General features: G+C 43.4%; 1 protein-coding gene across 1 annotated transcript in view; it reads right to left on the bottom strand.

The window, feature by feature from the left end:
- The window catches only part of CABP7 (calcium binding protein 7), a 93,337-nt gene extending 71,282 nt beyond the window's left edge, over window positions 1-22,055 (bottom strand). Inside the window, exon 1 of the mRNA XM_075276668.1 lies at window positions 21,134-22,055. Coding sequence (XP_075132769.1) covers window positions 21,134-21,242 — 109 coding nt within the window. The 5' untranslated portion in view covers window positions 21,243-22,055. The remainder of the gene's footprint in view (window positions 1-21,133) is intronic.
- Window positions 22,056-22,713: the final 658 nt, after the last annotated feature.

The following is a 22,713-nucleotide window of genomic DNA, read 5'->3' as shown; positions in this document are numbered from 1 at the left end:
CCTGTACATAGAAAAAACTATACAGAAATTAGGAGAATTTGCAGAGTTGCTTAGTTTTTCACTTTTGCTCCATCAAAAGAAAATTGGTACCAAGGTGGGTAAAGAGTTAATTGTTTTACTTCTATAATGGTTGTTGGAGAGAGGAGAGGAGGCATAAAAAAAAAAATAAAAATACACCAGCAAAGCAAAGTATTGTGGTGTAGCTATAAAAGGTGACGAGATAGCAGTCGCTACTGAGCCCTGGACTCTGAGGGGACCCAAAAGGATCCTCCGCCATATATAAGATATGGCACAAGTTAGATAAGGGCCTCATTACAGATTTTGCACTGGGACCGAAGAGCTTCAAGTTACGCCTCTGCCCATGTACCACATGTCAATAACCCCAATGAGCCTAAGTGAAGGTACAAAGAAATGCTAAGGCGAGGTTCAATCAGGAGACTTAGGGTGCCTTCACACAGCGTAGCGCGCTGCTCCTTTAGACATGTATACACGTGTCCAAACGCAGTGCTTCATAACAGAGCCCCTTTGATTTCAATGGGTGCCGATATACACGCGTATATCGGCACCCATTGGAATCAATGGGCTTTGTTTTGAAGCGCCGCGCTTGGTCCCGTGTATACATGTCTAAAGGAGCGGCGCGCTACGCCGTGTGAAGGCACCCTAAAACAAGAAGCAATGGGATTACTAAACTAATGATCCTAGATTTAGTGCAGTGAGTGGGTGGGGCTTACCTGATAGGGACATGGATTTATATATGGAAGTTTCAGCCTGCTGGAGGTTAGCACCAAAAACAAGGAAGAATCCCTTAAAGAGACCTTTCATGTTCCCCGGCCGCATAGAATTATATATATGCGGCTGGAAAGCCAACAGTATGCTGAATTCAGTGCACTGTTGGCTTTCCCGTTATGTGTGACCGGGGCTGGAGATATCAGTGCCGTTACCTATCTCAGCCCACTGTCAGAAGGGCGTTCCTGACAGTCCAGCTAGGCTCACAGCTCAGTGTCATGGCTGGGCGGTAAGGAACACAGATATCTCCAGCCCAGGGGCACATAATGGGAAAGCCGAATGAATTCAGCGTACTAGCGGTATATAAAACCGCATGTGCGGTATATAAAGGGGCATGTTTAAAGATAACTAGTGTATATACATCATGGTATGTGCCAGATGTGCGGGCAATATCTGTGTTGTGCTTGTTTGCTGTATGTGCTGCTCTTGGAGTTATTATATTATCATATTATCTATGAGTGTTACGCTGGGTTCACACCAGCGCCTGAACTCCGTTTTCAGGTTTCTTCTGTCATGCCGAGTCCGGCTGTGAGCGCCGGTGAGCGTTTTATGCGCTCCGCGGCGAAACCGTTTTTTTTAAAACGAACACACAGTACTGCATGTCCGACTCTGTGTCCGGTTTAAAAAAAACTGTTTCGCTGTGGAGCGCATAAAACGCTCACCGGTGCACACAGCCGGAGACTTTTCAAGCCCATTCAAATGAATGGGATTGAAACATGCCGGCAGGTTTCTGTCTCTTGCCCAGTTTTGTGCAGGAAACGTAAACCTGCAGAACGGAGTACGGGCGCAGATGTGAATGAGCACTTAGCCAAGTAAAGCATTCAGATATCTCTGGCAGTGCATTGAGAAGAAATGGAGTGTGGATAAGGGAAACTTCAAAACTTGGGCCCCACATAGCAAGCCACAGTCACGTGTTGAGGTTTTCTTTGCGGACTTTCTGCTTCTATTATACCTGTACAGAAAAAAACAACTTTTTGTTGGTATAGTTTACATGCTGCGATTTGCAGAAACCCTTGCGTTTTTTAAATCGCAGCATTTTCACTGCAGATTTTTTTCTACAATATGTGGATGGGATAAGCCAAAATTCCATCCACTATGCAGGTACTGCAAAACGCTCTGTTTTTTTCACAACATGCGGCCCCGTCCTAGAGGAGTTATTCAGGTTATTAAAACTGATGGCCTATCCTTAAAGGGATTTTCCGGGCAAAAATAATTTTTTGAAAAAAAGGTCTGCTAGTGTTATTAATGGGTTATTAAGTTCACCTATATAACTTTAGCAGTGATTTGAGTGATTTCTGGGTCTCTCTGGGAATACCTTGTGTCTTCTGCATTTGTTTGCATGGTGTGTGGAGCTTCCTGCTGCAATGCATTCTGGTAGTTGTAGGCTCTCACACTATCTCGAGCTCACTCCCCCCCCCAACACCCCTCCTTGTCTCCCTAGCTATTCCTCCAACTGCTAGCCTTTCCTAACTCACTCAGCCCACCCCCTTCCCCACTCTATTATACCTTACCAGCTGATTACCAGGCGGATTTCTGATTACTGGGCTGTGACTATAACGAGCAGCACCTGTGTACTCATCACATGACCATGGACTGTAAATCACATGACCATGGTCGGAGTTTTATCCTCTAGAAGTAACAGAATGAATGACAGCAAGCAGAGATCTAGAAAACTGTGAGGAATTGATACAGAAAGTATATTGGAAAACTGTATATCTTTTTATTGTACATTTGTTTGTCAATATTGGTGTGAAAGTGGCCAACCCCTTTAAGAGTAGGTCATCAATGTGAATAACCTGAATAAACCTTTTATGGCAGGGGTGGCATAAACAACTCTTCCACTTAGACCCTTTGGTCTTGTTGTCCGTCGTTGGTACATACTGTTGCTTATATAATGCACAAAGAGGTACTAAGTTAGTAACTCCACGTGGATTACATCAGTATTCCATTCTTTTAATAGTATTACTTTTAGAGTTCCCACAGCCAGTACAATGCTTGGTAGAGACAGAAAGGGCACAGACAAGATGAGAATACATGCCCGTGACACAGGGGTAGGCAATTCATACCTGCCCTCATGACTCACCCTACCCTCAACTTTGTGCAATTGCTTACATTATTTACTTGCAGGGGTGCACTGTATCTACCATGCTGCATCAACCCCTATGCATGCTATGGAGCTTACCTGCAGCTGCCTCAATGGAAAAATCTTTGTCTTTCACCTCAGCGGCTGCCCATTACCTGTCACTCTGGCTGAGCAAGATGAGAAGATAAACTGCGCAGTCCCTGGAATGCCAGGGTCAGACTGCCCATCTGGCAATACTGGCAAATGTCAGCTGGCCTGGCGTTCACATTGCTTCTGTAATCCAAGGCTTCAGATTCTTTGAGGGTTCATTTCCTACAGCTAAACTTGCAGTAGATGCCAGCAGTCGGCGTGGCGAGAAAGGAGAGTGACCACAGCAGAAGCAGCACAGGGCAGAGCGTAGACTTACTACATCTTAGAGTGAGTGTAACTTCTAAACGCACTTGATGAGTGCCAAACAGCACGGGTGTGAAAATAAAAGGTCCTCTGACTCCTCTCCATTACTAGTTAATAAAATACATGAACAAATTACGATCATCCCCTTCCCATCCATAGGGAACTATTACTTCCAGCACATCCACACTGCTGTAGACCATCAGGACCTGCTGGGAGTTGTGGTTTTCCCAATAAAAAATAACAATTTTTTAAAAAACTTCTTAATAGGATATCTTAGCAGTGCTGTCACTAGTGGTCCAACTGCTTTTACACTGCAGCCCTTAACTGGTTTTCCCTATACAGAAGTGCTCCTGGCCAATTGGCTATGCGCAAAACTACAGCTCAGCCCCAATCACTTGAGTTAAAGGAAAGGGTGCAAAAGGTGACCCTGCCATACCACAGACTGACTCTGGACAGCATGTATGGACAAATGATGAGTACGTGCACTTTAAAATACCAAAGCTAATTTTAAAGGCGTTTTCCAGGTTGGTGGTCATTTTTGATACTGGTAACCTGGAGAGGAAAGATCATCAGAATCATTTGGTGGTCCAAAACTTGAACCCTGCACCAATCAGCTGTCAGGGACCCTCCAACAATGGAACCTATACAGTGGACATAGCCAAAAGCATATGCTCTTACCTATACAGAGGCCATGCCACAGTACTACAGGCCTGGTTCTATTCATGAGGTTAAGAGATTGGATAGTATGTTTAATGTTATAGGTTCTTATTAGTTGAAATGATAGTACCAGACCCACTCTAGTCTTGTATGGTGTACCATTAGACGTTCTCCTATGGAACACTAAATAAAATACATGAATAACTAGTTCTTCTTACTTTGGACCAGAAAATAGTTTGTATGAAGATCTGAAATGTAATTGTGGCTGAATAAATTTACATTTTACTGGATTCCCTGGAGTGTTGCTTCTTTCTTTGGATGTACTGGGGTCTGCAGTCTGATCTTTGAAAGCTTTACACCCAATTTTTTGAAGATTATCTTTACAATGCACAGCTCCACTTGGTTTGTATTCCTAGTTCCTTTCACCATGTGTATTCCCATAAGAATTACATATCATCACACAAATATAAGTAGGAAAATTCACTAAAGAAACACAGAGCATTTACACTTTGGGCACATGTTTGCACATCTGCAAATGATCTTGACTGAGATGAGTTGTAATGTAATTTCAATTATTAGTGCAGACAAATTCAGGTTGGGTCTTGTCATGATGCTACTTATTCCTATTATGGCGGGTGAGAAAAAGCAATAAATAGCACAGAACCTGTTGTCCCACGCAACACTTTGGGAAATACTGTAATGTCTTCAACCAATGCATATGCTAATTGGACTTTTAACACTTAGAGTGAATTATATAACCTTTGCACCGGGTCTGGCAAAATAGAAATGACAGAATACAGTACTGGCAAAGGAAGGTCCAATAGCATTTCACACAATCCCAGATACCATTGAGATATGCTTGTTGCTCAGCTGCATATAGTCAGATTGGTTGTTCTTATTTAAAGTATGAGTATAGATTGTCTAGGTGTAAAGCAAGATGGTGGCTCAGTGGTTAGCACTGTTGCCTTGTAGTATTGAAGTCCTGGGTATAAATCCAGCCAAGGACAATATCAACACGGAGTGATGATAATATCTGTAAAGTGTGGTGGAGTATGTTGTAGCTATATGAGGAAGAAAAATAAAGAAATTGGGGGGCAACACAGTGGTTAGCAATGCAGCCTTGCAGCGCTGGAGTCCTGAGTTTGAATCTCGCCAGAAACAACATCTGCAAGGAGTTTGTATGTTCTCCCCATGTTTGCCTGGATTTCCTCCCATTCTACAAAGACATACTTGAATGAAAAAAAAAAAGTGCATTGTGATCCCTATATGGGGCTCACAATCTACATTTAAAAAAGAAGAAGAAAGAAATTGGTGGAATAGTACTTTTTTTTAACTACTAATTAACTGATCAGTCTTTGAGACTTTTTAAACCACTGTGTTTTAGCAAGAGGAAATACAGAAAAAAGTGAGGCAACAGACTTGGGTGAGAAATTTTTGTTAGACGAGAAATAAAGTTGAAGGAGGTAACTGAAGCTTTTCCAGATATGCGATAGAATTTTAGATATTCAGTATAAAAGGCGGCCCCACAATGTGATGTGAGCCTTGATAATATGCAAACGCCCACGTTAAGCGTGAGGGCAAGAGTTTTCCGAGAGGCGGACCAATTAACAGGGAGGCAAAGTATAGTAGAAGGGAAGGAAATGGATTATGATCTTAATAGCTTCATGTCTGAGAAATGAGAATAATTTAAAAAGCTTTTGAAGATGGATTCAGGAGGACACTGTAATGAATGCCTTATAGAACAGGGAAAGATAACCCCCAAAAAAGGTAGGTTTGATAGTACATTTAGATGTTTGTAATGAGAAGTACTATGTGGGAAGGTATATCACTAGTTCTGTTTAACGTATATTCAGCGTTTGGTACATCAGGAAGCTATGAATAAAGGTTATTATGGAAATGAATGCAGTATAGAAAGATAAATGAATGTTCTGAATGTGGCAAGGATGTCACTTGATGAAGGCTTACAGATATAAACATGACATAAGTGTTCTAAACAAAATACAAGACATAAAGCTTTAAAAGACTGACATATTAAAACATATTTGCATAGCTCCCAACTGTCCTGGATCCGGCGGGACAGTCCCAATTTTAGACTGCTGTCCCGCAGCTTACAGCTTGTCCCACTATGTCCCTGACATGTTATTCTCATTAACAAACTTTGCCAGATCACCAGATAAGGACCTCCTGATATCAGACGTGACAGGGTGTGTCTTTGCTTGCAAGTTGCAAAGTTGTATCCCGTGCAGTGGGTGGAAGAAAATGGAGAGATGTGAGGTGCATAGTGTAGTATGTGTGTGTGTGTGTGTGTGTGTGTGTGTGTGTGTGTGTGTGTGTGTGTGTGTGTGTGGAGGGGTGGGGAGAGAGATGTGGGATGCAGGGTGTAGAATGTGGGGGAGAGATGTGGGGTGCATGGAGTACTGTGTGGGAGAATAGATGCGGGATGAATGGGTGTACAGTGTGGAGGAGAGATGTGGGGTGCAGGGTCTATTGTGGGGGGGGGAGATGTGAGGTGCAGGGTGCACTGTGTGTGGGGGATATATGTGGGTTGAAGGTTGTACTGTGGGGAAAGAGCTTTGTGGTGCAGAGTGTACTGTATGAGTGGGAGAGATGTGGGGTGCAGGGTGTACTGTGTGGGGAGGGGAGATGTGGTGTGCAGGGTGTACAGTGTGGAGGGAGATGTGGTATGCAAGGTGTACTGTGTGGAGGGGAGAGGTGTGGGGTGCAGGGTACATTAAAAGAGAAATGGATGGAAATGGGCGGAGTCAATTTTGATTTAGGTGGAGCTAAATATGTCATGGCACGCATAGCACGCTAACATTTTGTCCCTCTTTCTGTCCTTTAAAAGTTGGGAGGTACAGTATGTATTTGTGATAAAAAAAGAATTCTTAAAGATACTAAACCCTCTGTGGTGCCTCAATATACTTAAACTCATGAGAAAAGTGACTGTCAAGTCCCTACGTGCTCCATGTGAATAAGGTAGCGATGTGTATGTGTAGCCACTGATCCATTCACTTCTGTGTGACTGTTGGGACAATGATCTCTAGCAACCCCATAGAAATGAATGGAGCAGTGGCCACACATATGCACCTTCTGTCCTATGAATAGGAGAGACATGTATACAGTAGGAAAACTCCTTCCACAATACAGTATATCTGGAAGATGAAAGCAGCTATTATGGGGATCAGTGATCCATGTGTCAGCTACACTTTCAGGCAGATCAGGAGCAGTTTTCTGTGAATTTATAATAGGTAAATTGCATAATGTCAATATGTAGGAACAGATGTTAAGACAGTTGGAAAATATGTTGGTCCTTATTTATTGTATTGAGAACGAATGGAGAAAAGGATAAATTCTGCATGTGCCGTTTGGCCCATCGTTGGACTAGATCAAGAATCCTAATAATTAATTTTATTAATATTATGTGATGGGTATCCATGATAAACTCTACATCCTTCATAATGAACTGAGATCAAATGTCACCAAAATCTTCCTTACAAGAATGCTAGAATACTGCAGTATGATCTATTCAACATATGAAGATTGCATAACAAAACATCCCAGTGCTCGTGAATACTGCACTGCAGAAATTATAGTGGCATACAGATAATGCCCCCTACTGTGCATTAGAGCAGTGTGTATATATTACTGTCACATGTAATACCGTCAGATATAATTGAGCCCAGGAAATGATGCCTCAACAGTTATAGTGCCCCAGTAGTAATAATGCTCCCCCAGAGTGCCAGCTTAGTGATAGCTCCTTCAATTTTGCCCAAATTAGTAATAGTGTCCCCCGTAACAATAATACTGCCGCTGTGTGTCCCATTGGCAATAGTGCCCTATAGTAATAATCCTCCCTTCAGATTGCTCTGTTCATAATTGTACTCCAATAAGTAACAGTGTCTTCCATAGTAAAAATTATCCCCAGTGTGCCCTATTAGTAATTTCCCCAAATATTGTACTCATTGTGCCAAATTTGTAATAGTGCCCAATGGTAATAATACTCCCCCAGCATACCCCAACTATTAGCAATGCTCCCCTAGCATCCCCCCGTTAGTAATAATGTTCCCTCAATGAACTCCCATTTATAATAATGCCCACATAGTTCCCCTAACAGTAATAAGGCTTTCGTGTATGTCTCATCGTACCCTCAAACTGAAAGCACCAGGCACCACGTAAACCATTTGCCATATTGTGCAGGTCAAAGGTCACTTTTGTTTTTTGCTCTGTTGGCTTCTGTATTGCACCATTTAGACAACTTATCGAGCTCTGTTACAGGTTACAGGCCTAAGGCAGCCTGTAACATATAAGGGCAAATTTTAGAACTGGGTGCTTGCGATACTAGGCAAAAGGTCTGGTGCCTGTGCCCCAGATATTTGTGATAGTGAAACTTCTGGATTTGCATATAGACAGAAACAATGTGAGGTCAATACAAAAGTGTGCTATGTAGCAGGCAACACGGTGGCTCAGTGATTATAACTGGAGTCCTGGGTTCAAATCCCACCAGGAACAACATCTGCAAGGAGTTTGTATGTTCTCCCTGTGTTTGCATGGATTTCCTCCCATTCTACAAAGACATACTGATAGGGGGAAAAAAAGTACATTGTGATCCCTATATGGGGCTCGCAATCTGCAAAGAAAGAAAAAAAAGTGTGCTATGTAGTTGCTTTGTTTAGTTGTATTAATAATGTATATGAATTGTATGAAATAATAGCCACTCTTATGTTTGTAGTTATCCTATGCCTTATTGGTCTTAGCAATGGCGTATATAGAATTTTATAGGTTAGAAAAGGCTCCTCATGAATTATACTATCATTTTTTTGCTGTCAACTTTCTTCTACATCATGACAGCATACGCTTCCCCAGAATGATCTCTATACACTGCTGAGCAACAGTGAATGTTATTGGTGAACAGGTCTACGAGGCACACCATACACTTGTTATGAAACAGAGAAAAACCTGGACTTGTTTACACCACAAAGTGTTGTAAATCTTCCAAAAAAGACAGCTGCAATAATGCAGTGGGATCTGTCCAACGTATTAAGATTTATACATTAAACCTCAATTGCCAATGATATAAGAAAACATTTCAGTGCTCCTAAATACTGTACTTACGATAGGCCTTCAATATCAGATCTGTGGGGGTCAAGCTCTCGGTACCCCTGCTGATCAGCTGTTTAAAGTGTCTCATGCATTTTTTCCACTGCACACAATCCACAAAGGAATGGCTGTGCAGGATATTCCAGCTTTGTCTCATTCACTTACACGAGCATTGTGGCCCCTTTAAACACTGAATCAGAAGTGGTCCTGAGAATCAGACCCACAATAATCTGATATTGATATCCTAGCCGAAGACATGGCCGTCAACAGTGTGAAGCCAGAAAGATTCTTTAAATAAATACCACACATAGATTTGTTCAGGAGGAACACAGCACTGTCCACATTATACCATGGGGTAGCTATATTTTATTTTTATGCAAATTGTTGACAATGATGTAGATAACATAGTATTATTATAATCTTATTGCAAATGACACATTATTACCCACAGAAGGGAAAGCTAAGTTCATTTAGAAAAAGGACAAGGAAGACACGAGTATTAAAATACCTAATGGTGCACATTAAATACAGAGTATAACTAGAATCAGAGGCAGGATTATGGCTAAAGGGCAAATCATAACTCACTAAGAGAACATTACATAGCAAGAAACAGGAAGAAAGCAGAATAAGACATCTCATTTATGTCACACATCCGCCTGTACTTTACACAGCATGACCTAGAGGGCTATATTAAACATTTCTCATTTCACATACTACTCACATAACCTACAAAAATACTACTTAAATAATTTTATTTAAAAAAAAATGAAAAAAATGAAACCAACGCAGCATTTTCCAGGAATGGCACAAGCTAACAAACGCCCGAGAGTATGATGTACTTAAATGTTATTTGAAGACAAGCAAGTCTTAAAAGGAATTTATCTCTTCAAATACTATCTGCAATAAAACCAATATTTGCCCTATGTACATTTCAATTTGAGGACATATCACTCAGCAAAAATGGGTGTGATTTTAGAACTGAATATCACTGAGGTCCTAGATGATCCTCTATCTTGTACACCTTAGTATGTATGTGAATCATCCTGCTGGGTCGCAGAGCACAGAGTTCTTTGCAAACAGTAAAGGAGACAAAACACTTTGCTTGGACTGGCACTAGATTGGCACATTGCCATGATGAACACAACATGGAATATAATAAACCAGTACTTCCCAACCATCCTACCTGAAAAGTATTTCCAGCCCTGGGGAACTCCTGATACTATTCCTGCTTCCAAGACGTTTGGTGTTGGGTAGCAGAAGGATTTTATCATTCTTATCTTTACTGCTTTGCCATTCATTTGAGCAGGCTTAAATAAATTTTCACCTTCGCTACTCCTAGTGACTTGTCTTGTTGTTGCTTTTTTTCTAGGGAACCCCACATGAGAAACCAAGGAACCCCTTGGTTACTGGGAACTCTGTTTCCATTCTCGCATCTAGATAACCACCCCAAACTGCCTCAAGCTCCACCTCCATTGCTTGAGTGACATCTTCCCATGTACTCATTGTCTGGATCAGCCATGGTATGACAAGCATTTATCAGCTAATTTGCAGAAAGAGAATAAAACCCAGATTGCCATGAATATGGGGCTGCAATGCAGAATAGGAAAGGCATCTTTGGAAAATATAGAAGCAGCCCTACCAGGTACTGTCATTAATATGATACAGAGTTTCCTGTAGACAGACTCTCTGTATAACTAGACCATGCAGGGAGATTTCAAACCTTCTCTCTTACATAAATGGTCACTAACTTTGTATAAATCAATGGTGCAGTTCAATATAGGAAACTCTGCAATATGATATCACAGAAAAATGCCTCTCTCCACTTATCTGGCTCCTTGTCCGCTCTCCCTTCCTACCAAACTGACATTTAAATCACTGACTAATCCATTTTGCTAGCTCATGAGAGGACTGTAGCTCACACAGGTATAAAATTACATATGACTACTGGAGTCTATGGAGAGGGAAGGGAGGAGCGAGCAGGGGCTGAAAAAATGGAAAGACACAGGCACAGAAGGGACTGTAAGTTTCTATGTAACACCATGCCTTTTTTTTGCATCAATATAGGTCCGTACATCTCTATATGATCATGCTGATTTCCCTAAGTGTGAGAGAGAGATATGAAGAAGATTCTCCTCTACTTTCTGTGTGCTGTCTACAGGGACATAATAACAGCTAGTCTCCATCCACTAGCTCTAGAACAAATGGGAATTTGAGATGGAGAGCATGCAGGGCAAAATGGCTAAACATTACAGAAGACACGCAATGGCTATAAGTACTATTATTCCTTATGTGCACATACTGTACTACTGATTCATGCCCAGTTTGTTAAAAGGCAAAGTATTCTTTAAAACCAGTAACTGGCCTACCGTCCCCACTCACCCACCTCCATAGATCTCTGCATAACCAGAAAAGGAGCAGCTTTTGCATGAAGTGTATTTCTGAATTTATCTATACTGAGATGTTTTTTCCCTTTTTTTCTTTCCCTGAAGAGCCCTATTAACAATGCCCTTTATTCCCTGGACACTTTAAGGCTAATACCCCACGTTGCAGGAATTCAGCTCATTTTGTTGCAAATTTTGCTGCAGTTTTTTGAGCCAAAGACTGGGGCCCCATGTGGTGTAAACGCCACAGCATTTTAGTCACTGCAGGATCTCATCTACACATTGCAGAAAAATATGTGCAGCAGAAATGCTACGATTTCCAAAACCGTTGCGGTTTTGGATATCATAGCATGTCAATTATACTTACGGAAACGCCAGCGGTTTCCCTATAGGTATAATTGAAGCAAAAGCATACAGAGCAAACCTCGGCGGAATTTCTGTGAACAGTACTGCAAGAAAAACCAAGATGTGTTTCCACCACAGTTTTTCCAGCAGAATTTTTTTGCTGTGGCCCCCTATGTGGGACCTTAGCCAAAGTCAAGAAGCACTTAGACATTTCCCTTCTGTTAAATCCACTCCTGACTTTGGTTAAAATAAATGCTGCGTTTCACAACGTGGGTATTAGCCTAACAAAGTTTGTAGTGGAGAAGAAAAAGTTACTAAAGCCCCTATTGAATGTGCAACATATGTGTCCGAATTCTGAATTCATTTGAGCCAGAATGGTGCACTTGCAATATTAAGTACACCATTTGCGTAGGATTCTGATTGTTACAAGTCAATTCACAATTCTTTGCTTCATACGCCCAAATTACATTTTGTCAGTTCATTTTTAGGACGCGTAACAACTACACTGAGAACATGCATATTTTAGTTAATTTGATACTGCTGTTTCTGAATCGCCAATTGTTATTTTTGAGGGTTTCAATTATATTTGTAATGGGACATTAAACATAGTTACAGCTGAAGTGTATTATAGGCGGCTTATACAAAAGGGCCAGTAATTGACAAGTGATTTGCAGTTGTTGCCACAATATTGTGTACTTCATCCGCACTGTGATCAATAGATGCTGCATGCAGATGGTTTCTTGCTCAGATTTGTAGTTGTGAATTTCAACAAAGGAGTCTAGCACTGTGTACGGCACATGAGTGGAAGGTCCCAGCCTCATATGGGTATATGTGCTGCCAGCTGCCATGCATTCCCGACACATCTGTCATTGTAGTCTTACAGATTTCCATCTTATTATTTAATAAAAATTCAGTATCTTTTTATTTTTTCAGGATACATAATTAAAATGACCCGTGGATTATATATCTACATGAAAGCCAGATATATAGATATATTTTTTCATAAAAGTCTTTTTTTATTGTTGGCATAAATGCCTCTGCGTGGTTAGTCTAAATGATTTCTCGCTTTTCGCTGTGTTGCAAACAGTAGGTGGCTGCATTATCACTAATTGGTTGGTAGTGTTATCTATAGCCTATGAGACAGTGCTAGGCTAAAGTAGGTCACAATAACACTGGAGATATTAGGCAACTGGTCTGATATTGAAAAATATGCAAAGTCGGAATAAAGTAGTATTAAGTGTTAGTGTGATATTAAAATTTATTAGAATGAGGTTAGAGGAATGTGCTTGGAAGATAGATTGTTCTTATAGTCCAGCATTGGGTAAAAATGTCTACTTAGTCCAGACATGGATATTTGATTCTACATTGACTAGCCAATGATGTAGCAGGTATCAGTGTGGTTCAATGATGTACCTTGCAGCACTGGGTTCCTAGTATAAATCCAGATGAGGACAAAATCTGCATGAAGTTTGCATTTTCTTCCCATATCTGCATGGGTTTCCGCCAGGTACTCTGGTTTCTCCCACACTCCTTAGATGAGGGGGCAGCATGGGCTAGTCCTCTCCCCATTATACATATGCACCTTAAAATTAGCCAAGAAATTAGAATGTATCTTCTCCACTTTTCAATAGCAATAAAAAGACAAACTCTCCTTTTCCGGGATAGAATGGGCTGTAGTAAAAGCTACATAAAGAGGGCTTCATTTTAGTTTTTGCTATAGTATCCACGTTCTTTATATGCACCCCCAGTGTTTGAGCTAAGTGCACGGTATAATTCATAAGTGTATTGCCTTGCAGTCATGAAACAATTCATTTTTTCAGTCTCATATTCATATTAGGGACCATATTGCCATGACCCAGTTACTGTGTTTGTTCCAATTCAGAATAGTAGAAAGGAAAAAACAACACTTATTTTATAATATTCATTGCAAGACGTTCTTTTGGTTACTTGGTAAATGGTAAGTTGATCCAAAGTGTCATTCAGCTTTTTGTGGTAAAATGAATATGAGATTCAAGAGAACTCTGAAGGACTACATCTGAAGATTTATAGCTTGCTCACTCTCTCCTCTGAAGTCATAGGACAAAGAGGTCCACCGTGCTTTTAATGCCAGCTACAAAACATTTCTTATCATCACGATGTACTAAACAATATTAAAAGGAATATTTGTTCCATAAATTATGTATATATACAACAATCTTCTTTGGCAATTCATCACATTGACTGAAATGGTGACTTTGTATCGACAGCAAGAAAAAAACCAAAGATTACTAGAGATGAGCGAACAGTGTTCTATCGAACACATGTTCGATCGGATATCAGGGTGTTCGCCATGTTCGAATCGAATCGAACACCACGTGGTAAAGTGCGCCAAAATTCGATTCCCCTCCCACCTTCCCTGGCGCCTTTTTTGCACCAATAACAGCGCAGGGGAGGTGGGACAGGAACTACGACACTGGGGGCATTGAAAAAAATTGGAAAAAGTCATTGGCTGCCGAAATCAGGTGACCTCCATTTTAGACGAATAGTGGATTTCAAATCCGGGTCATATGAGAATGTGAACTTTGTGACTATGAGACAGGGATAGCTGTACAGGCAGGGATAGCTAGGGATAACCTTTATTTAGGGGGGAATGTTATTAAAAATAACTTTTTGGGGCTCTATCGGGTGTGTAATTGTGATTTTTGTGAGATAAACTTTTTCCCATAGGGATGCATTGGCCAGCGCTGATTGGCCGAATTCCGTACTCTGGCCAATCAGTGCTGGCCAATGCATTCTATTAGCTTGATGAAGCAGAGTGTGCACAAGGGTTCAAGCGCACCCTCGGCTCTGATGTAGCAGAGCCGAGGCTGCACAAGGGTTCAAGCGCACCCTCGGCTCTGATGTAGGAGAGCCGAGGGTGCACTTGAACCCTTGTGCACCCTCAGCTCTGCTACATCAGAGCCGAGGGTGCGCTTGAACCCTTGTGCACACTCTGCTTCATCAAGCTAATAGAATGCATTGGCCAGCGCTGATTGGCCAATGTATTCTATTAGCCTGATGAAGTAGAGCTGAATGTGTGTGCTAAGCACACACATTCAGCTCTACTTCATCGGGCTAATAGAATGCATTGGCCAGCGCTGATTGGCCAGAGTACGGAACTCGACCAATCAGCGCTGGCTCTGCTGGAGGAGGCGGAGTCTAAGATCGCTCCACACCAGTCTCCATTCAGGTCCGACCTTAGACTCCGCCTCCTCCGGCAGAGCCAGCGCTGATTGGCCGAAGGCTGGCCAATGCATTCCTATGCGAATGCAGAGACTTAGCAGTGCTGAGTCAGTTTTGCTCAACTACACATCTGATGCACACTCGGCACTGCTACATCAGATGTAGCAATCTGATGTAGCAGAGCCGAGGGTGCACTAGAACCCCTGTGCAAACTCAGTTCACGCTAATAGAATGCATTGGCCAGCGCTGATTGGCCAATGCATTCTATTAGCCCGATGAAGTAGAGCTGAATGTGTGTGCTAAGCACACACATTCAGCACTGCTTCATCAAGCCAATACAATGCATTAGCCAGTGCTGATTGGCCAGAGTACGGAATTCGGCCAATCAGCGCTGGCTCTGCTGGAGGAGGCGGAGTCTAAGGTCGCTCCACACCAGTCTCCATTCAGGTCCGACCTTAGACTCCGCCTCCTCCGGCAGAGCCAGCGCTGATTGGCCGAAGGCTGGCCAATGCATTCCTATGCGAATGCATACTTAGCAGTGCTGAGTCAGTTTTGCTCAACTACACATCTGATGCACACTCGGCACTGCTACATCAGATGTAGCAATCTGATGTAGCAGAGCCGAGGGTGCACTAGAACCCCTGTGCAAACTCAGTTCACGCTAATAGAATGCATTGGCCAGCGCTGATTGGCCAATGCATTCTATTAGCCCGATGAAGTAGAGCTGAATGTGTGTGCTAAGCACACACATTCAGCACTGCTTCATCAAGCCAATACAATGCATTAGCCAGTGCTGATTGGCCAGAGTACGGAATTCGGCCAATCAGCGCTGGCTCTGCTGGAGGAGGCGGAGTCTAAGGTCGGACCTGAATGGAGACTGGTGTGGAGCGATCTTAGACTCCGCCTCCTCCAGCAGAGCCAGCGCTGATTGGTCGAGTTCCGTACTCTGGCCAATCAGCGCTGGCCAATGCATTCTATTAGCCCGATGAAGTAGAGCTGAATGTGTGTGCTTAGCACACACATTCAGCTCTACTTCATCAGGCTAATAGAATACATTGGCCAATCAGCGCTGGCCAATGCATTCTATTAGCTTGATGAAGCAGAGTGTGCACAAGGGTTCAAGCGCACCCTCGGCTCTGATGTAGCAGAGCTGAGGGTGCACAAGGGTTCAAGTGCACCCTCGGCTCTCCTACATCAGAGCCGAGGGTGCGCTTGAACCCTTGTGCACACTCTGCTTCATCAAGCTAATAAAATGCATTGGCCAGCACTGATTGGCCAGAGTACGGAATTCGGCCAATCAGCGCTGGCCAATGCATTCTATTAGCCCGATGAAGTAGAGCTGAATGTGTGTGCTAAGCACACACATTCAGCACTGCTTCATCACGCCAATACAATGCATTAGCCAGTGCTGATTGGCCAGAGTACGGAATTCGGCCAATCAGCGCTGGCTCTGCTGGAGGAGGCGGAGTCTAAGATCGCTCCACACCAGTCTCCATTCAGGTCCGACCTTAGACTCCGCCTCCTCCAGCAGAGCCAGCGCTGATTGGTCGAGTTCCGTACTCTGGCCAATCAGCGCTGGCCAATGCATTCTATTAGCCCGATGAAGTAGAGCTGAATGTGTGTGCTTAGCACACACATTCAGCTCTACTTCATCGGGCTAATAGAATGCATTGGCCAGCGCTGATTGGCCGAATTCCGTACTCTGGCCAATCAGCACTGGCTAATGCATTGTATTGGCTTGGTGAAGCAGTGCTGAATGTGTGTGCTTAGCACACACATTCAGCTCTACTTCATCGGGCTAATAGAATGCATTGGCCAATCAGCGCTGGCCAATGCATTCTATTAGCGTGAACTGAGTTTGCACAGGGGTTCTAGTGCACCCTCGGCTCTGCTACATCAGATTGCTACATCTGATGTAGCAGTGCCGAGTGTGCATCAGATGTGTAGTTGAGCAAAACTGACTCAGCACTGCTAAGTCTGCATTCGCATAGGAATGCATTGGCCAGCCTTCGGCCAATCAGCGCTGGCTCTGCCGGAGGAGGCGGAGTCTAAGGTCGGACCTGAATGGAGACTGGTGTGGAGCGACCTTAGACTCCGCCTCCTCCAGCAGAGCCAGCGCTGATTGGCCGAATTCCGTACTCTGGCCAATCAGCACTGGCTAATGCATTGTATTGGCTTGATGAAGCAGTGCTGAATGTGTGTGCTTAGCACACACATTCAGCTCTACTTCATCGGGCTAATAGAATGCATTGGCCAGCGCTGATTGGCCGAATTCCGTACTCTGGCCAATCAGCACTGGCTAATGCATTGTATTGGCTTGATGAAGCAGTGCTGAATGTGTGTGCTTAGCACACACATTCAGCTCTACTTCATCGGGCTAATAGAATGCATTGGCCAATCAGCGCTGGCCAATGCATTCTATTAGCGTGAACTGAGTTTGCACAGGGGTTCTAGTGCACCCTCGGCTCTGCTACATCAGATTGCTACATCTGATGTAGCAGTGCCGAGTGTGCATCAGATGTGTAGTTGAGCAAAACTGACTCAGCACTGCTAAGTCTGCATTCGCATAGGAATGCATTGGCCAGCCTTCGGCCAATCAGCGCTGGCTCTGCCGGAGGAGGCGGAGTCTAAGGTCGGACCTGAATGGAGACTGGTGTGGAGCGACCTTAGACTCCGCCTCCTCCAGCAGAGCCAGCGCTGATTGGCCGAATTCCGTACTCTGGCCAATCAGCACTGGCTAATGCATTGTATTGGCTTGATGAAGCAGTGCTGAATGTGTGTGCTTAGCACACACATTCAGCTCTACTTCATCGGGCTAATAGAATGCATTGGCCAGCGCTGATTGGCCGAATTCCGTACTCTGGCCAATCAGCACTGGCTAATGCATTGTATTGGCTTGATGAAGCAGTGCTGAATGTGTGTGCTTAGCACACACATTCAGCTCTACTTCATCGGGCTAATAGAATGCATTGGCCAATCAGCGCTGGCCAATGCATTCTATTAGCGTGAACTGAGTTTGCACAGGGGTTCTAGTGCACCCTCGGCTCTGCTACATCAGATTGCTACATCTGATGTAGCAGTGCCGAGTGTGCATCAGATGTGTAGTTGAGCAAAACTGACTCAGCACTGCTAAGTCTGCATTCGCATAGGAATGCATTGGCCAGCCTTCGGCCAATCAGCGCTGGCTCTGCCGGAGGAGGCGGAGTCTAAGGTCGGACCTGAATGGAGACTGGTGTGGAGCTATCTTAGACTCCGCCTCCTCCAGCAGAGCCAGCGCTGATTGGTCGAGTTCCGTACTCTGGCCAATCAGCACTGGCCAATGCATTTCTATGGGGAAAAGTTAGCTTGCGAAAATCGCAAACTGACAGGGATTTCCATGAAATAAAGTGACTTTTATGCCCCCAGACATGCTTCCCCTGCTGTCCCAGTGTCATTCCAGGGTGTTGGTATCATTTCCTGGGGTGTCATAGTGGACTTGGTGACCCTCCAGACACGAATTTGGGTTTCCCCCTTAACGAGTTTATGTTCCCCATAGACTATAATGGGGTTCGAAACCCATTCGAACACTCGAACAGTGAGCGGCTGTTCGAATCGAATTTCGAACCTCGAACATTTTAGTGTTCGCTCATCTCTAAAGATTACTACAACTCTGCACTGCAAAAAAACAAAGGAACTGGTCCTTCTTTCACCAGCATCCGCACACTGAAACTCACTATTGTCAGTCTGCACCCTGAAGGAGCAGTATTGCAGTAAGTAGTGCTCTCATTGTCCTCAGACATTTCTATTTAGAAGGACACAAATAAATGAGACGCTGTCTGAATGGTGCATGATCTACATAATAAAAACCAGGTAAAACTGTAAAGTGTAATAAATCCAGTCTGGAGAAGAGAAACTTTATACATTGTTGCTATGCATTAGGTCAGCACTTAGATTATGAGTCATCTGAAAGTTCTCCTTGTCTACAATGCTCATTGGTACATTCCTGATAAGGACCACTACCACCTGAGTGTCAAGAATCCTACAACTCAACCCCATCATAAAGAAATAAATACAATGTTGGGTGGGTTGTGAATATTATCAGAGGATTTTTGTATTGGTTCTGTACAATAGATCTGGCATCCAAGTAACTGGATTTACTGGTTGGCCCATATAGTCCATTCTTTTCCTTTAAAATCTCTTTTTATCCATATGTCCATTGTAATACTCCAATAGTGACAGTGGAATACATTAACACTTTGCTTTAGATGAATACATAGAAATCATACAAAATCATAACCTTAACCCACCAAGCTAATACACATTGGCCCATACTGACTAATAAGCAACATAAACAGCTGAAAATGCACCAGATTTGTAACCGTGGATCAGGTTGTTTGTTAATCTGACATATACACCATCTGTCTAAATGTTTACACCACCTATTGGTTGGTCTAGTTTGTGCCAAAATTTTCAACCAAAATGTTGTATTTCAAGCCAGGGTACCTTTCCACTAAATCCCCACCTCTTTTATGTCAATCCATGCCTCTTGTGGAGATAGTCAGAAAAATGGCATAAATCTGGATAGAAATTGGTGCATACCTGGTGCAAAACCTAGGTGCAAATACATTAGCAAATTCACTCTGTTACATTGCTCTTTATTGTCCCCCCCTACAAATTTCTACTAAAGTAAGAAAATATATTTCAAGGAGTAAATGATAAAAACACTTTAATAGCCATTTATTTGTATGTACACATGAATGCAAGATTACACTCCACATGGTTTGCTTGTAGTCTGTAACCATGGAGAACACAGATCTGCATAGTAGCTGTATACACAAAATGGTCAGATTGTCGACTTAAGACTATTCGCATAATTGCAATAATTCCTTTTTTTTTTCTTATACTTTAGATGCTTTGGTTTAATGGCTTTTAAAGTGTCAAGCTGCCAGGTACCCCAGGGGACACTACAATTGCTATTTGTTCTTTTCTCTAGTACTGGGGCCTTACCTGAATGGAATTGCTAGAATATTTCTATGTTGTTCTCAACTTTGTTAACATTTTAAAATTCAATGTCGATATGCTGATCTGTATTTGATGGAAAAGGCCCAAGTACGTGAGCAAAATCATTTATTCTGTAAGGAAAGGTCAAAGAGGGAAGGGACAAATATGGACCCACATTTAATACTAAGTGATCATTTCTGAAGAAATATATATAATCTGACCGCTGTTAGCCTCCGAACATGGAGCCATCACAAATAATAACCAAGGTGGCAAACATATTGTAAATGTCCGGTACTTGTACACGAGCCTATCAAAACACCCCAAAATGCCACTTCCCAGTGAACAGAATTACCGATGCCATCATTCTGTGCCAGTGCTACACTATGAAGACGTCCATTTAGTCCCTTAGCAGCTGTAATAAGCCATAGCATAGAACAGTACAATAGCTTTAGTTGGGAAAAGCGTATGCATTGGAATAGATGAGAGAAGCCTGGTGCATTCCCTATGCCAGTAAGCTGGTTTACTTAATATGGTTGCTGATGGAAAAAACCTCAAGCCCTGTTATATAATGGCATCCGTAAAACAATGTAGACTGCTTCAGTAAACTAAGGAGCAGAGAGTTTGCAGTTGTAGGGATTCCATGTAGACATTGCATTCCTATTAGCGGCCAGTCTTTTCTTTGATGGCATTGCTACAGAGCACATTGGCAGCAGTCCTTGCTATCAGCACACTGTGTGACACCTGATTTACACCAATTACCATCCACTCAATACATCATCACCCTCACTGGACAAGTCAATGAATGAAATCCAGGAAAGACATAGGACACAGCTTCTCCACAGTCCACATAGCCTGCCTTCCATATTCCAACCATCATCAATATTCCAGACTAAAGCATGCCCAACAATAGCCTGATCCTGGCATATTCATGATGCTGGCAAGCCAGGGGTCACCTAGTGAATGGGGGGCAGAGTCATCTCTAATGGAAATCTCTATCTATGGAGAATGTATGTATTATACCATATATATATATATATATATACACACAGCGAGTATATCCATGCCCAATCCGTCTTGTCCAGCCTGTCCTATATCCTACCCCACACCCCCCACTCACCTGTTGAAGCCTCCCCCTCCCGTCTGGGTCAGCTCACCTAGCAGGAGAATGGCTGCCCCTAAGTGTTCGCCCCCCACACACCGCAGTACTTACCCTCTATCTCGTCTTCGGGGAGCTGAGTGGGTGCGTGCTCTCTCAGTAATTCGGGGATAGTGTAGACCCCCCTGTACATTAACGCCGCCGTTACCGGGTGAAAAGGCATCTCTGCGGGCGAGGGGACACCCGGGGGCAGACACGACTCGAAGGGGCAGCATACGGAGTGACTGTCACCGAGAGACTGTCACCAGTGGATGGTCACCAACACACAGTGCAGGCACTGTCACTGGCCGAGTGTCACAGGTGAGCTGCATGCGGGCACACAGTGGCTGTCACATTGAGAGGGGCTGCCACGTACCCAACCAATGTCAGTCAGCAAGATGAGAGGGAGAGACAGCAGCAATGTGAAGAGACAGTCAGCAGAGTGACAGCATGTCACATGAAGAGACAGCAGAGGGAGAAGACAGCAGACACGGGCATGTCACAGGAAGAGACAGCAGAATAGGGGCTGCCACAGAAGTAGAAAATATCAATTAGAGACAGTCAAGCGAGAAAGAGACAGAGAGTTGAATGGAGAGCTGTCACATGGAGAGATGGCTGAGAAAGCGGATGTCATCTAGAGACGGCATGCGGTACCGTAGAAGTCAAGTAGAGAGCCAGGAATAGCGAGAGACCTCTGCACTGTACAGTGACAGCTGAAGATGGAGAAAAGAGGGGAGAGGAGACACATGAAAGGAAATGGGAAAGAGAGGAGAAGAAAAAGACAGTGACAGAGAGCAAGGAAGAGAGTGTGATGGGGAGAATGCAGGCAAGGAGACAGGCAACAGGAGAGAGGGAAGAAGCAAGCCAGAATGAAAGAAAATACAAGGAGGGGGCACTGAGGATGGAGGCAGAAGGGGAAGAAGGGGAGAGGGAAGGAGCTAGGAAGAAGGAGGGATACAAAGTGGAGGGATACAATATGGAGTGGAGAGAACTACAGTGCCCAGCCAGCCCTGTGAAGAACTACTGCCCTCACTTCTCACTACATCTCCATGAAGTGCAGTCTTTATCTACCTCTTACTACTAAATGTAGACATCATGGTCACAGGCAGCACTGACCTAGGGAACCCCACAGCAATGCTGGGTCCTGCAATATACTGCAGCCTCTCTAGCACAGACCTGGCTGTCTGACACTACATAGCACACACTGGAAAAGAGCAAAGTACCTGCATCTATCTATGGGATGTGGCATTGATGGGAGATTTCTCTCTGGCTCTGTAAATGGACATATTGGGGACCTGGTGCAGAGAATTCTTTTAATTTGTCCACACTGTTCTCCTGTACACAGACACTATACATATATGTACCTAAATTCATCATGCATATCTTACAAGCACCCTTTTATCCATAGATAGGGCACCTTATTGACATAATGTTGCATTCATGTCATTTTATATCATTCATACATATATCAAATCTGCATCATGTTACTCATCCCCAGCAGCTTCAGGCACATACATAATAGGCAGTTCAACCTGAGAAGGGTATATCTTACTTCAATGCGCATGCACAGTGGAACAACGTGTACAGCCCTTGGCTTCTACTACACATTCGCCCTGAAATCTGCCAAAGATGAGCCCAGAGTTATTCTTTAGTAT

The sequence above is a fragment of the Leptodactylus fuscus genome, chromosome 1 (assembly GCF_031893055.1).
Source record: "Leptodactylus fuscus isolate aLepFus1 chromosome 1, aLepFus1.hap2, whole genome shotgun sequence".
Taxonomy (NCBI): Eukaryota; Metazoa; Chordata; class Amphibia; order Anura; family Leptodactylidae; genus Leptodactylus; species Leptodactylus fuscus.
This window is presented reverse-complemented; position numbering and strand designations above follow the sequence as displayed.